Genomic DNA, 17,942 nt, shown 5'->3' on the forward strand with positions numbered 1-17,942 from the left:
AATATAATACAACAGACTGTTCTAAAAATTTGAGGTATTTATCTCAAAAACGTTGGAGGAAATGGATTTTGAGTGATTTCTATTTATTGGCAGTTTTATTTTTTTCCTCCTATGAGGGACCCTATTGTATTCTCTGACTTCAACTAGATATATCTTAAAAAGTATTTTAACTTTAAACTTTAAAAAATGTATTTTGAATTTTTTTTATCTTTAACAAGCAATTTTTGGCTTAGTTAAAACTCTACAAAATAAGATCAAATTGTAAAAAAGTGATTTACCCACTATGGCCTTAATAAGCAAGATATACTCAATAAAGACTAGTAAACATATGTGTAGATTGTTTGACACTTACATTTATACTTATAAAAATATCTAAAATTACTTTGGGTTTTAAACCAAAATACCATACTTAATTAATTTTTTTTTTTGAAGTGAATTATGCTATATAAAAATATATCTTCATTTAATTAAGATATGTTTCTCTGTGTTAAACAAGTTTATACAGAGAAACATATGCTTGTTGAAAAAAGAAAAAAACTTTACAAATTGTTAAAAATATTATATAATCAAGTAAACTTGCTTTGTTAGGATCTGTACTAAGAAACTATTAGCTAGTTTAGTTTGAAAACTTGACAGAAAAAAACGCTTTTAGATCTTGTAAAGTTATGAATTTTACTATGCACAATATTTAAAAGTTTGAGAAACTTTTGATTTAGAAAGATAGATAAGCAATATATGTCAAGTTTCAGGTGAAATTGCCGAAAATTTTAAATTCTGAAAAGTATAAACATGTATGTTAAATAAGTATGGCTATTAGCTTATCAAAACATAGAAACTATTCAGGTATAAAAAATTTTTACTTTAATGAAGGTATAATTTATACAAAAACTTATTACTGTTTTGTGCAGTTGCTATTTATAATTATGAAATTTCTAAAAATTATTACTTCCTAGTTTATTTAGAAACATAACATTTTTTTATAAAATTCAGTATATTTATTTTTTATATAATCAAATTAATAACAATTCTCAACCAGTATCATAAAAACTAAACTATTATGACAAATTATATATATGATGTAGCTTTCATATTCCAATTGTTACAGATAAAATTAACCATTAAATTAAAGCAAGAGGGGGTAAATCACTTTATAAATTTAGTTTGTTTTTAAATTTAGCTAGCAGTGGCTTTTTACTGTTTTTTAAAACTAAAAATAATTTTTTAGGCAGAAGTGTACACTGCTGCAAAGCTTAAAAGGCTCATTATGGAAGGACTTTAAAAAAGGCAAAGAAAAAAACCAATATATAATCCATCTTTTCCTGTAGGTTTTAATCCACTGTTCTCAAACTATCCAGTTTTAACTTAATAGTAAACAATTTCATTTTGGAATAATTTAAATTTGAGTAAAAACAATTTTAAATCATTTTTCAAAGTATGCTTTTTTTTGAAATTATTACAATAGGAAAAATGTTTATAATGCATGGGACGTTCCCTGAAAATAAGAGCTTAATTGCTTTAACATTAAAAGAAAAGATAAATATAGCAAATGTATAAAAAATTCTAGAAAATTGAAAATTTATTTTTCAAACAATTGTTTATGAAAATTTTTACTTAACTGACTTTATTTCACAAGTTAATGGCATTTTCAGTTTTCCAAAAAAAAAAACTTATAAATACATAATTTGAACTTTATAATAAAGGCTAATGTTAATTTTATAAAAAAATCTTAGCCTCCATTTATAGCCTTAAATGGATTTGCTTTATACCCCATAAGCTAGCTTTTTGTAATTCAATTGTTATTATCTCTAATAAAAAATTGCATATACAATAAAAACTCCTCTGGGATAGAAAAAAAAAAAGTAGAACTCAGAAACTTTAAGTTCACTAATTTTATGCAGATTTTCTGTGAAATCATAACTATCAACAGTTTTCAGTTTAGTGAGAGCCTGGATTTTTTAAAAACATTTAAACACATAAAAATTATGCAACTTGAATAAAAACTTGTTCGTATATTATATTTTTAAAGGATATTAGTATTAAATTAAAGAAAGCAGTTATGTAGAGCAAAGATGTTTTAACTAGGGTGGCAATTGGTTTAATTAGAATTTTCTTCCAGGTTTTTCAAAGTACATGTTTTCTTGTTTTTTGTAAGTAAAAATTAAAATTTTAGATTAAAAATGTATTAAAATAAGTGAAAAGATAATATTATGCTAGTTTAGCTGTGTACAATGTTATGTATTTAAAATTATGTTTTTCTTATCTGATCTAAAATCCATTATTTTACATGTAAAATTATTCTAATATCCAGGCTTTTTTAGGGTTCAAGGTTAAATGGCCACCCTGAATAAAGTTCCAAGCCACTTAAAAGTTTTTTTCAATAATACAGTTTTTTTTTTTTATCTGAATAAAACGCTTTAACCTATCTATGGTTAAAGTGTTAAGTTTAAATAAGTTCATTTATGCAGAAGTTAAATAAAAGACATTTAGCTATTATAATTTAGTGGTATTAAAGTAAGGTATTAAAATATGAGCTATTTTTTTTTGAATTCCAACATAAATTATTGGCTTAACTTCATCAAATTTAGACTGAGACTTATCAACAACAAACACTTAACAGATTTTTTTTTTAATTTCAAGACCATAGTGGGTCGAAAACTTCTTTTACAAAGATCAGCATTAGCACATAAATGAAAAATGAAAGCTTAAAGTGTCAACTATAAGTCAGTTTTTTTACAATAAAAAAATATTAATAAAACTTTAGGTATAGTTATTTTTGTATAAAATTTCCATGTTTTTTAATAGCAAATTTTACTTACTGGTATACTATTTCACAATAAATTTTTACTTTTTTATTCTTTGAATTTTAAGTTCACAATTTTTTTTTTTAATTCTAAAAAATTTGACAAAACTTTTTTATTATTTAAAAAAAATATCTATATGACTTGAAACATTTTTTGAAAAAAAAAAATTTAGTCAAATATTGAAAATTCTTATTGACCGACTTATACAGGGTTTGTGCGCAAAATTTTTTTTCATTTAGCCTGACTGGGACCAATTTAGCCTGACATTTTTTTAAAGTAAGGAAAATCTCTTTTAGAAGTCATTTTAGATATTGATGGGTCTAATTAGTACTATCATAGTCTCCGAATTCAACTAGCTTTATCTCAAAAACATTTTGAGCTTTAAAAATCTGCAAAAAGCAACTCATAGCTTAGTTACAACTCAATAAAATAAGACTAAATTGTGAAAAAGGTGATTGACCCCCTATGCCCTTAACATAACAGATTCAGTGATGAGTTTTAAAATTAGTGTTAAATCTATACTAGTGTAAAAATTTAATATACATTACTAAAGACAATTTTTCAATTTAATTAAGCACTAAGTAAAAACATTATAACCAGAAGATTTATATTAAAACAACGTGCATTGTCTTGTTTTATTAAAATTTAAAATGAAACGCTTACACGAGTATTAAAGTTCAAACAAACAGCTAAGTTGTTGAACTAAACTTTAATGTTTAAACTGTGTTTTTTTTATGAATTTTTATAATTATGACGTATATAATCTACTCAAAACAAAACAATGAAGATTCATAATAAATTTTTAGAGATTCAACAAAAGGTTTTAAGCATTTATTTTTACAAATACTGACTGATTTTGTCTTAAATAACTAAATCATTATTTAGAAATAAATTCACATCTTTCTCAATTCTTTTTAATCAAAAAGTGTGAAGCATTTGAACTGAGAAAAACTGAGATTCTCAAATTTTTAAATAAAAAAACTGATTTAGCCTGACGCGCACGAACCCTGCTTATATAACGATTATACTGGGAAAGCACAAAACTGTTGAAGATATAACTTGGGTAAATAGTATTTTGTTGCCTATGAAATCTTTAAACTTATGTCACTTAGAATTAACTTTAATTCAAATTGTTTTTGTGATTAAAGATTAATTAAATATTTATGTAGGAAATAAGGCTAGAAGAAGTGATTAAGGGCATAGTTTGGGAGAAAGAAGGGATGAATTTTTTTTTTTTTACAAAAAATATAGTTAGACCTTATATAAACTTTTGAGATATCATCAGTTATGTAAAAAGTTTCCGATACAAAAGTAAGGAGGAAAATTTTTTTATTGCCTATTTTCTTGGAATTTTCGATTATTCACTAAAAATCCATCTTCTCCTTCATTTTTTTGGTCTATAAACCTTAAATTTTTAAGAAATGTTTATTGCATTAACACAAAAAATCTTAAGAACTTTTTTTAAACTAAAACTTAAGAATTTTATGATCAAAACAAAAAAAACTAATTGTTTAAATAAAAATTCAATTAAAAAAACATTTTACTCAAAATTAAAGTAAAACCCTACAATAGAAGTGTCAATTATTTTTTCATGGTTAAATGGATAAAGTTGTTTAAAAACTGTAGGATAGGATAGATTTGTAAGAAAATAGTATTTTTGACTTTTTGCTTTGGTCCTTCCAAAAAGAATTGAGCCTTTTTAATTTGTACCTTCATATCTCAAAAACTAATTTTAATTTTAGAAAGCGGTAAAAAGCAACTACTAAATTAGTTTTAAGATCATCAAAACAAGATCAACATGTAATAAAAGTGCCTTACCCCCTATGCCCCTAACCAAACCTAAACAGCAACTTTAATTATTTTTCAATGCATACTAGTTTACTCAAAGTTTTATAAAAAAATAATGTCACTAGTAAAAAATATTAACATGTTTTAGTCATGTAAAGGAATAATTGAAAATGGTTAATTACAGGGTAGCAATTGGTTGTTCATAAATTTCTTTCAGATTTTTTGTTTTTCTTCCAGGTTTTAAAACTCACAATTTTTGTCTTATTTTAGTAGAAAATTAAACCAAGATTAAAATGTTTTAAATTCTAATCAAATACTCAACAAAAGCTACTCTAAACATGTTTATTTTGAAAATGTTATATGTATATGTAGTCTAATCTAAACAATAGTGTATTAATAATAATTTTGTTATCAAAACCAAGTTTGAGGCATAGGGGGGATAAGCCATGTTTTTTACATGTTGATCTTATTTTATAGAGTTTGTTCTAAGCTTTAAGATGCTTTTTATTGTTTTAAAAATTCTAATTATTCTTTGAGATATGACCAGTCAAAGTTGGGCCGCATAATAGGTTCCCTATGGAAAGGGAAAACTAAAACAGCCAATAAAAAGACCATTTTATTTAAAATCCATCTCCTACATTTTTCAAGAAATCTTCTTCAAACTTCTCACAGTCTAATCTTTATACAATAACAAAAAAACGTTACTAGGGACTTGAAAAAAAAGGATTTTTTAATTTTTGTGATAAAGTTTTTATCTTTTTAAATATTAAAAATTATCAGTAACATTTTTTTCTTTTAATATAACAAACATTTCCTGAAAATTTTAAGAAGATTGCTTGAAAAATGATGGAGGAGATAGATTTTTAGTGAATTTTAAAATTTTTGAGAAAATTGACCACAAAAAATTTGCAGTCCATACATTCGTACCAGAAACTTTTTACAAAAAATAAAATATCTCAAAAGTTAAATGATATTTTTGAATTCTATAAAAACTGGCTTGTATATTGTACTTGAAGCTTTCATACAAATACCAAAGTTAATTTTTGTAAAAAAAAAGTGTTTTAACTTGAAAATTCCCTGAGTGTGTGGCAACCCTGTATATCTCAAAAATTATTTAGAATTTCTAAAACCTGTAAAAAGCATCTTGTAGCTTAGTAAAAACTTTATAATATAAGACCAAATTGTGAAATAAGTGTTTTACCCTCTCCCTCATTTGCCCTTAACTATTTATTTTTTCTTATTAGTTTATGATAAACAAGTTTTATTTTATTCACTTGTTTATAAATATAAAATTTTAGCCTAAAATCTTGGTTGAAATAGATATCAAGTATACATTTTTCAGTTTGATATTGGTGTGACATCATCCTAGGCAATGACTGAGTTCTGATACTAGTTAAACAGTTTACAGTGCTATTTTTATTTAACTATTTTCAAATTTAACTAAAGTATGTACTGTTTCTTTTATTCTTTGTCTGTTTTAATAGTTTATTTCTTCTAAACTATGAAATAAAGTAAATTAAATTAGAACTTAGTGTTTGTTTAATTGTATTTGTATGCTTTGCATAAGATGAAAGAAGTAATTTATTAGAAAGAAGTACAACATTTGTAGTTTTCTGAGAAAATTTCAAAAAAAAACTTGCCCAACATGGCCAAATAAAAGGAGAAGCGCTGTATTATTATATGAAAATGTAAAGAGGATATAAAATAATATCTAAATTATTAAGCAAATCTATTTAATGATGCATTCTTTTATTTACAATGCTTGGGTATTTATATATTTGAGTTATATAAATTTTATTGCTTTGTAACAAGCCTACATAATAATAAGAAGCTTGGGTTTGATCACTTATGACAACCAATAAAATTAATTATCATATGTTACTTCATATTTCTCACAGCTTTTTAATGAAATATAAAATAGTCATGGGTGGTGATATTTTTGACTTTGTTGACATTATGCACTTTCGCACTAAAAGTTTCATAATTTTACACGCCTAACTTTGTTGTCAGCTAGTAAAGAATATTTATGTAACAAAAAACACATAATTAGCTTGAAATTTTTAAATACTCTTTAAGATTTATTTAAAATAATATAAAGAAGTGTTTTTTTGATTTAACTTCTTTGTCTATTTAGTAAACAATAAAAAATGTATTTTACTAAAAGAAATAGTTATAATAGTTATATGTTTTCATAAATGTCATAAAATTTCAAACAATAATTATGTTTCAAGTAGTCTAATTTCCAGTAATTCATTTAGTATGTTAGTACTCAATGATAAATTTTTAAAAATTTTATTACAATACAATGTTTCACTCGTTTAAAAAAAAACGAGATCTTCAGTTGTTTAAAATCTTATTCAAATAGAATAGAATAACATTCTATTTGAATAACATTTTAAACAACTGTAGATCTCGTTTTTTTTTAACGAGTGAAACGTTGTATTGTAATGAAATTTTTAAAATTTATCATTGAATAATTCTCCTTTATAAGTCGAGAACTTTGATTGCAACCTTTAAAGCAAAAAGTACGTAGTATGTTAGTATGCAAAATGGAATTTATGTATCAATAAAAGTTGTTGTCGTGACAATTAATGTATTGTCTAGAATTACTTTAGTATGTCATTTTAAGTTACATTACAACAAAAAACTAACTAGTATTATGTTTTAGAGTTTTATATTCTGACTTTTACACAATTACGCAGGTTTTCGAAGCAAGAAAGTTATGGAACCTTGTTTGTTTGTTTTAACTTTAAAGATTTATCTTCCAATAGTTTTATTTAGAAAGCAGAATTAAAATTACAACTAAGTTTAATAAAAAAAAACTAATATCATTATCTTAACAAAAACAAACTTAATCTAATGTTTAAACATTTAGAGTTTAACATAAACATACATACACAATCAAAGAGTAGAAAAACAATCAAGAAAAACATGTTTAAAATTACTATTTAGAAAGTTTTCAGTAAAATTGTTTTTTTTTTATTGAAAAAAATTGGTTAGTGGCAGTAAAAGCTTTGTTTAAATAATTGCATAGTTGTTTATTTAGCAGTTAACTAACAGTTAAATTTTTTATTGTAAACTTTTCCTAATTAGTTTACTAAAAGTATGACTATTTTACTACTCACATAATCATTCTGAAGTTTTACAACTTTCAATAGGAGTTAACATAAAACATACTTAAATATTATACATTAAAGCAAAGTTTTTGTACCAAATGAGTACAATAAATGTTTGTACTGGTGATTAAAAACTTATGTACAAATAATAAAATAATATCATTAAATTTAAACAAGGATAATAAAAGAATACTAAAATTAACTTTTAGTTTTTGTTTAACGTTAGTAAACATATTTCAAAATCTTTACTATTTAAAAATATCTTAAAGTTTGTTTTGTGCTGTCTAGCAAAAAAGTTGCTGTAAAAAGTTTAAACTTATTAGTTATATTCAAAGATTCCATGAGAATTCTTAGTATTTATCATCTTCACAAAATTTAGTGACATACCATAAATTTTCGATGCTAATACTGTGTACTTGTGTAAAAACAATCAATCACATATCACAATGAAAACTCGAGTAACATGCCACAAATAGAAGACATAAAGAAGTAACAAAACAAATAAAAAGAGTGTAAATTAAGAAGTATTACAAACAAATGTCACCTAAACTTGATGACAAACTATTATTAGCAAGCTTATATACAATGCATTAAATACAGCAGTGAATTAGTTAAATCTTTTTAAACAAAATAGCTTCATGATGGTTAAAAAAAAAATCATTTACTATACTAAATTAAAGTATAGTTTGTATTTTATAAGCTTAAATACAAAAAATTGCAATTTTTCGATTAACTAGCAGTAGCTTTGATAATCTACAATAACATTGTACAAAAGTTTATAAAAAGTACAGATTTATTTATCTTAAAGTGATACTATGATTTATAAAAATGTTATTTAAAGATTCAAATCTAGTTTATTTACTCTACTAGATTACGTGTAAGTTTAAGTTAGCTTATCAAACGGACTGTTATTAACTTATTGAGTTATTTGCAATGCATTACTGTAATTAAAACACAACCTTTAAAGTTTAACACTTAATTTAATTAAGTGATAAATAATAAGAATTAATAGTAGAAAGTAATCAGTCTCACTCTTTCTATCTTAAGTCATTCTAGTAAATTAACTATTTAGTCAGTTTTTAAAGAAATTTAATTTTGTTAAAAATATTATATTGTTTTTTTATGAACTTAAACAATCGTTCTATTAGTAAAAATTTAATACATTGTCTATTCTTAATTTTCATCGATAGTATATAGTTAGCAAATAAAGGTGAAAAAATCGAGAATAAAAAGTATTATTATGTTAAAGTATCCGATTCAAAAGGTTTTTTTTATCTTCAAAAACATCAGAAACGAAAAAATGTAAAGTTATTTAAGTATCAAGAGAAGATTTAACTAGTGTATAAATAAAAAACTGTATTTTGATAATAAAATTCAGATATGACATTTTTATACTATAAAATTTTTGCTACAACTTTTAGGGTAATAATTCATATTTATCTAATAGAAATTTAGAATTTACTATAAGTAAATGTTACAACATAACATAATGTTCGTAAAATATAGTTTTATTTTAAAAAAGTTCTGTAAGATGTTAGTAGAAAATGATTATCAAAAATTAAATACTACAGTTGAAAAGAAATTGTTTAAAAACTAGTTTAGATCTTTTCTACTATTTTGTCTAATGTTTTTAACAAAAGTAGAAGGAGTTTTTGTAAAATTATTTAAATAAAATTCAATTCTCTAAACTTAAACATTAGTTTTGTTAGGTGGAAATAACCTTAGTTGAACTTGTAAAAATTTTAAATACTAATATTAAATAGGTCTCCCTACTTTACATTAACACAACATAATGAAAGAAATAAAAGTGTTAAAGCTCACAACTATGGTCAATGTATTGGAGTAGAGAAAGACCTTTCGGTCATCGAGCCTCACACCACATATTTGTGAATAACTTTAATAAACTAAAGCTTTATTAATGAATTTATCTTTTTATACTTTAACTAAATAAAAAAACTAATTCTAAAAGAAAAAAAAAATGGTTTGTACTCTTTTTAAACCCATTACTGCCAATATTAACTATGGATACCATAATCTACCATGGGCACCACACTGTCTCCTCCCAAAGTTTTTGATTTTTATGATCATGTATGTTCACATTTTTCTTGTTGCCCTCTCTACAAGAGCAACCCTGAAAATGCAATAAAAAGATCAATAATAAAACAAATATGTAAGTAAAAGTGGTGAAATTGCTATAACTAACATATTTTTCTTTTGTATATGTAAAAACAACCATGAGTATAAGCATTAACTGTTGAACATAACATATTCTAATAAGATCAACAAATCTATGTGCTAAAGTACAAAATAGCAAAAACATTAAGTATTTTCTTACACTTTTTAATATGTAAATTACTCATTTACAATAGCTATTCCCTACGCTAATGAATACTAAATACATGTAAGAAAATAAAAACAATTAAATTACATCTATAAAAGTACAACTAAATGTTAAAAAAAAACAACAAAAAAAAAACTTAGCAACTACAAATATAATAAAAAAATACAATAAATAAAGATTTAGTTAATAAATCTCACTTAAAAATAAAAATCAACAAATTAAGTTGAAAGAATAATAAATTAAAATAATAATTACACTTAATTACAACACTCACATGAAACAAAAAGTCAAGTTAGTAAATAAAAACTGCATGTTCAAAAACTATAACCATGACCATATCAACTCCGCTCACACCCAGACAACACAACTGCCATTGGTTAGTCTCTAAAAGAAAATAAATAGAACGTAAAACCTAATGACCAAGAAATCATTTTTTGGGATACTTACTATATAAAACAGAAAATTAAGATTGACCTTTGTCTGATTGTTTTTTGAGTAATACTTTTTTTAGTCCAGATTGAAATGCTATAAGATAGATTAGTTTATTTAAGCTTTTTTGAATTTCCTCTCATACCTTACATCGAAGATAGGATAAGGTAGAAACATACTAGATAGAAAATGCTGTTTTTGTTAAATGTTCATTTTATAAAATGAATTTTTTTAATTATGATATAGATATAGCTATTCAAAATATAAATTTAAGCGTTTGTTAACAAAAGATCCTAGCAAAACTACTTCACTGGAATATATAATATTAACAAATTATACAGTTTCGTTCTTTTATTACACTGATATATGTTTCTCTGTAAAAAATAATTACTGTAAGGAAAGAATAGAAGCTAAAGTAGGTATATACATGTGTCCTCTAAAAATAACTGCTATAGATTTTTATAGGTTAAAAATAGATAAAATACTTATGTTTTAAATCCGACTCTTATAAAACTATATAATATTTGTAATTATATAGTCTAAATAAAATTAATTAAAGTAAAAATACAAAATGAAGTAACAAATCATAATATAAACTACTTACATGAAAATGAAGGAAGTACTGATTCTAAATATTTACTGGTTACTAATCATTGAAAAAAAATCTAATAATTATGTCACAATATATATGAACATTAGGACTAGCTAGTTAGTTTATACTACAAAGTTAGATAATTTTTTCTTTATGTTTGGAAAAAGTAGTACAAGCAATTCAATTTAAAAAAGTAATATGTAATCTATTGTGATAAAAAGTAAAACAACAAACTTTAATTATTGAATTGATAAACTAAACAATAGTTAAGGCACTATAAGTCACAGAACTCTAACTTGTTATAATTTAGATATAACCATTATAAACATTCTACAAATAAAATATATATTATATCAAATTATTTGGTTATTGAGTTGTACACCAAGGATACCTTTTAGCGTCTTGCTCAGGTGGCTCAGGTTTTGTTGCCTGAGTCCAACATTGCACAGTGAACAATATAACAATATAGCTTGTTTAAAACAATTTTTTTTAAGAATAAACATATTAGGATTTTAAGCATAAAGTTATAGTTTAAAAAGACATCGAATATTATATAAGATTTTTTCAGTTTGATATTGGTGTGAGATCATCCTAGTTAATTACATAAAAATAAAACATTTTATACAAATAATAATGTAATTCTATTGAATTAAGATTTGTAGACAAAAAAACTTTTTCTTTCTGTGTATTATCAATTAACAAAAAGAGAAAAAGCGCAGAAAAAAAGTTAATATAAGTAATACTTTAAACTTAAATCTATAGATATTATACTTAATGTAATACAGTAGGTGTAGAAATTCTATGAATGATTAATTAAATTTGTACAATTCAACTTACAATAATTTGAGTTCTTAAATTTACCGCAACAAATTTTTGAGGACCACACCAAATTAATATACATTTGAAAAAAAGTATATGTAAGTCTATTTAATACTTGCAAACACTTTTCTTTCTTATAATTTATTTAATATATATAATAAAACGGCTAAAATAAGTGTAAAGTAAAGTAATTTTTAGTAATTAAAAAAATCTTTTTAAATTAATATTTGTTTTAAAAAACAAAAAAAGTGTTTTTAGGTTTTAGTTAGACCTACATTTGCATTTCTAATTTTTATCAAATATGTATTACTTTTTAAGATGTTGCCCTTAATTTTTTTTAAAGAATTTAAATTGGCTGAATTTTAATCATCTAAATGTAAAATTTTATATACTGGTAGACAACATATGGCCTGTAGGCTTGATCCAGTGCCTGGCTTGTTATTTTTGTAGCTTAAAAATACCTTGTAAAAGTTAAATAAAATTGAAATTTTCAATAAGAAATATTTTAAAATGTGCTCTTAAATTGATTATAAATACTCATCATTTCTTATTTGAGCATCATTTCATTAAAAATAAATATTTTAACAGGGTTGTCACACATTCTGGATAATCAGGATAACTTACCACTTTAAATAAAATTCTTAGTATGACTCAAGCTAGTTTTAAATAAAAAAGCTCAAGATCACTCAGGTGAGTTTGTTTTTTTTAATTAAAAACATGTTAAAGATTTTTTGAAGATCTCATTTTTACTTGATCCTTAAGGGCATAGGGGGGGGGGGGGGTAAACATGTTAAAAACTGTTTTTTGTTTATTTTTATACAAAATTTTTAATTTTTATTTTTTTTTAAATTCTTTCCAACAGAATTTTCAAAATATATCAAGGAACATTTCCTTAAAGTTTGAGGTAGTTATCTCAAAAAACGTAGGAGAAGATAGATTTTTAGTAAAATAGTCTATTTTTGCCGTTTTAGTTTGTGCCTCCCATAAGGAACCTATTGTTGGCTCCAACTTTGACCGGCTATATCTCAAAAATTATTTTGAATTTTTTAAATCTGTAAAAAGTATCTTGTAGCTTAGTAAAAACTTTATAAAATAAGATCAAAAACCAAAAAAGGGTGTTTACCCCCCTATGCCCTTAATGAGATTTAGTTGATGCAGTTTCAATGTTTTAATATTTTATAATCAATTTTATTCATATACTTTATTTTTATTAATTGTGAAAAGTTTAAATAAGTAAAGTCAGAAAAATAAATTTATACAATTTATTTTTTTTTAACTCAGGATGACTCAGAACACTTTATTGTCATTCAGGATGGTTTTTGTCACTAAGGAACGTTTTTTTTTTACTTTAAGACTTGCAAATCTGTCTTAAGGAATTTATTTGTATTCGTACTTTTATTTTAAATCTTGCTCACTAGTAAGAAAAGTTGCCTATGTCCATAGCATAATATAACAAAACAGGGTTGCCATTTTACCTTGAAAAACCTGGAGTTTGGAAATTTAGATAATAAAAACCTGAAATTTTGAACAAATTTATAAGTAAAAATAAAAAATTAAATAAGATGAAAATATCTAGATACAAAATACATGCTACAAAAAATATATATTGTAAAGAATTTTATTAATTTTGATTTACATTTAAATTAGCATTACAAAATATTTTTCATTGACAGTATACCATAAAAGTGCTTTTTATTTTAAACTAGAATTTTTGTTAAAAAGAGTAAAGAAAACTTGTATAATAAACCTTGATTAAAAGCAAAAAAGTATAAGAAAAAAAAATTAAAACCAGTGGCCAACCTACCAAACAAAAAAAAGACCAGGTGTTGGCAGGTCAATTTTATTGCGTTTAAAAAAGTGTATATTTTTTACTTTTTTTTAATATTTTTTTGAACAAAAATAAAAAAGGGGTAAACATTGTTCTCTAAATATAACACTAAGATTTAAAAATAATTTTTTAGAACAAAATTCTAAATTATTTTAACTGACCCTGAATTAAACAATAAGTAGAAATTATTAAAATTTGTTATGAAAACACAAATTAACTCTTTTTAGTTGAATCAGGAATTTACACTCTGAATTAAATGAATAATAAATTTTTACCAAACAAAATGTTGTCTAAAACTTGTTGCACTTGCACAATTTAAATTTCACAGTTGTTTTTAAGTATATTAGTTTTTTTTAATAGGTTTAGATTTTTTTGTACAGTTTAAAGTGCACCTCAAATTTCATTAAGTGTAAAACATACAACTTGCTTTTTGTTTTATAATTACTTTATTTTAATTATATGGCAATTAAATTATTATAGAAGACTTGTAAAAGTTATTGTATTTTTAGTAAAGTAGCTTCTCAAATGTTTTTCTTTTCAGTAATCACAACTGCAGAGTTTTTATTTTTTTTTGAAGCAGTAAAATTGTAAAACAGAGTACAAATTAAAAATAAAACTTTGGCTCAGTTTTTATTTTAAATAAAACATTATTAAACCTTTCTGTTTATACATTAGCTTGGTGACTAATCAACTAATTTAAATTAGTAATATTATAAAAATAAAATATGTACTGTCTATTTATGACCACTTGATTATAGCTTGTTTTTAATTTACTTTTTTACAATTTTTTTTTAAATTTTCTTGCTCATGTGTTTAAAATAAGACCTAATATTTTTTTCATATAAAAGCTTGACTATTTTAATTAAACTAATTTTACACACAATTTAAATAGTTGCTTATTTTCAACAATTGAAAAAGTTTGTATATTAATATACACCTTATTGACATTTGTTTTGTTTATGTGTTTTTGAGAAATAAAAAATAAAAAGTGTTACATATGATGTCACACTCAGGCTATCTACTAATACACATAACTCAGACTCACTTGGGCTAGTTCAGACATTTTTCCCAAATCTAAGGGTAGTTTATATTTTATTCTTAAATCTTAAGCTAAATTTTTTTGACTTAAAAACTTTTTTTTTAAATGTGGTTTTATTTGGTCCTTTTGTTTATTTTGATATTTTAAATACTTAAGCTTAATTGACAATATTATTTCATTTTTTAGCTTATAACAAGGGATTTACATTGGGTTGAGTATTGGAACAGATGCTCTAACTAAGCATTAAAAATTTTTTTATTTCAAAACTGTTAAAACTATTGTTTTCAATACTTTTTTCTTATAATTGTAGTATTTTACTAATTACATAAGTTTTTAAAATATTAGGTTAAGGTTTTTATTTTAATTTAAAAAAATTCCACATCCCCTAACAAAAAAAAAACAAGCGATGCCACTGGCTCATAGTTTCTATATTATTCTTATTGTAAACTCAGGCTAGCTCACTTATTTTAGGCTAGTTTTGGGTTACTTAAGCTGACATATTTTTTTAATATGTGACAACCTTACTTATAGTCTGAGCTAGTGCACAATCTGTAATCAAGGCCCTGAAGGAGTTTAAGAACTTTAATACGTAATTTAACATCATTTTATTAATAATTATGAGATCATTTTGTAGTTATAAAACACAAATTTAAATACAGTTTTTAAAAATAATTTAGATGCAAATGAAGAAAAGAATTTTTTTTTACTTCCAATTTTTGTAGAATTAAATAACAAATATTGGTTTATTAAATTTGTATTTGTTTAAAACTGAATACTTAAAGATTTTATGAAAAAATCTTTCATGATCCAAAAAATTAAATTGTAGCATTTTATGACAAAAATTCAAAAATGCATGTACATATCTATGTTATTATTTTGTCAAATATAAATTATAATAACATATAAATTGTCAAAATATAATAATTGCTTTTTACACAATTAAGATTAGACTGAGAAAGTTTAAAAAGAGTTGCTCAAAAATTGTAGAAAATAAATTTATATTGAAATAAAGTTTTGTCACAGTTTTAGTTTGTTCTTATCAAAATCAACCTTTGGTTCTATCTAAATTGATTAGTGGTAAACTTCTGAAACTAAGTCTATGCACTAAAATACTGAGCTAGCCTTCAATGTCCTTAATCTTAAAACAAAAATATTTAAATAGTCTATGTTTTAGTTATTAAATTGTTGTATTTGTGATAATAAGTAAAGTAATGACAACATAACAAATTATGTATTCAGTTTGTGCAAAACTTTACATTATTAAGAACAAACACATAACAAAAATAGGTTTAAATGTTAAATACTTATCAATAATAAGTAAAAATATTATTAAATACAGATAATTAAAAAGTGGAAAGTTATTACCAGCCAGCTTTTATATAATTTTAAACTAATACTATTCAATAAAGCTAATTTAAATGTACATTTATCTTATGTATACTTTAGTAGTTTAAATTTTTTTTCTATAAAATAAATCTCTAGTTTTTATCTTCAAATCACTTGAACAGCTTTAAATCTACCTACTTTTCCACTATAAGTTAGTATGAACGACCAGCTTACTGATGAAGTGGCTTATGCTCAAGACTTCTCTGAGCAGATCAACTCACAGATGACAGTTCCCCGCAAGATCACTGTCGGAGATGGTGATCATGGCCAACCTCAGAGTGATATTACTGAGATGTTTGTGCCTGACAGAATTGTGCTTAACAACAGCCAAGGTTTGTGTGAAACCAAAAATTTAAATGTATGTTTTTGACCGGGTTGCCACACAGTCAAGAAACACAGGGGACAACTTGGATATTTTAAGTTTTTGAAAATATTAGGATGACTCAGGACAGCTCAATATAACTCATGATGATTTTATTTTTAAACTCAGTGTGAATCAAGATAGTTTTAGGTTTTTTGATAATCTCAGGACGTTTTTTTTTAGATTTTAATTGAGATTTATTTGATTTATTTTTTATCTTTTGTTTTTTTATAACCAATTTTTTTTGTTTATAAAAAGTTAAAAATAGATTAATTTAAGATTTAAAAATACTCCGGATGACTCAGAACAGTTAAGGTAATCCAGGAAAGTTTCTTTTGACTCAAAGAGTGCCAACCTTGTTTTTAAAATACCTTACAAAAATGTGTAAGAAATTCAAACAGCTCTAACTATCACAACATATTTGTGGTTATAATCTAAGCTTTAACTAGTCAACAGTTTAAATTTGCATTTTCCTTACTAGAATAATCTTTCAATGAACAACCATACTTTAACAGAAAGCTCCCATCAGTTCACGCCGCAAAAAACAAGCATCTACATTTCTGGAACGCTGAACCCAGTGAGCATGGAAAGCCCGCCCAGGGTCATCACCATGAACCACTTTAAGGAGGAGGAACAGCTGGAAAGCAAGATAACCCGGGTGGAGTCAGCCCACTTCTCCCAGGAGGTGGTCGGCCTGCAGGAGAAGGTGGTGGCGCTGAAGAGCAGGGTGCACGGTTTGGAGGAGGAGTGCAGGCAGGTGACAAAGGTGAGCTTGCTGCTGGTGGGGATCAGCCTCGCCTTTTCAATCGTCAACTCCATCACACTTCTGAGAAGAAAGTAGTCGCTCTCAGTGTTTGTACGACAAGACAACATTATGAAAATTTTTACCAAAAGAAAACATTAATATGAACATGGTTTAAGTGACTGTTTAGATAATAATCCATAATAATTCTTATTCCAAGTATGTTATGATATTTTAAAAAGATTGTGCAAACTTATATTCTTTTCAGTTTATAAATTGTAAGTAAATGTGTAACACATAAAAAGTTATTTAATGTGCTACCTAGTTTTATTGAAATAGTTCGAACTATTAAATTTTTAGATAATTCAACTTTTTCAATTTTGTCTAAATGAGTGAGGACTTTTTAACAACAAAAAATTTTAGATATTTTATAATAAAAAGGTAAATTACTAATGATAAACATTTTTTCTTATTTATTTGGCCATCAAAAATTTCAAAATAGTTTTTCTTGAACTATATTTATGTGGTTTAAATAGAATTTAGTAAAGTTTTTGGTAAAAACTGTGCTTAAAGAAAATTTAATTTTAGATAAATTCTTTCATAAAACTTCTTTATCGTGAAGCAAAAAATATTTAAACATTTATTATTTTTTATAACTTTATTTACTGATTTGTTCATTCCTATATTTTTGATTTGTATA

General features: G+C 24.3%; 1 protein-coding gene across 1 annotated transcript; it reads left to right on the forward strand.

Moving 5' to 3' along the window:
• The first annotated feature begins 12,535 nt into the window (after nucleotides 1–12,535).
• LOC145842754 (mitochondrial fission factor homolog A-like) lies at nucleotides 12,536–17,429 on the forward strand. The gene is made up of 3 exons (XM_082950231.1): nucleotides 12,536–12,576; nucleotides 16,262–16,471; nucleotides 17,016–17,429. Exons 2-3 carry the CDS (start codon nucleotides 16,297–16,299, stop codon nucleotides 17,339–17,341), a joined length of 501 nt encoding a protein of 166 aa, XP_082806357.1. The 5' UTR covers nucleotides 12,536–12,576; nucleotides 16,262–16,296; the 3' UTR covers nucleotides 17,342–17,429.
• Nucleotides 17,430–17,942: the final 513 nt, after the last annotated feature.

This window comes from Thalia democratica, chromosome 8 (assembly GCF_965202585.1).
Source record: "Thalia democratica chromosome 8, ktThaDemo2.hap1.1, whole genome shotgun sequence".
In the NCBI taxonomy this organism is placed as follows: domain Eukaryota; kingdom Metazoa; phylum Chordata; class Thaliacea; order Salpida; family Salpidae; genus Thalia; species Thalia democratica.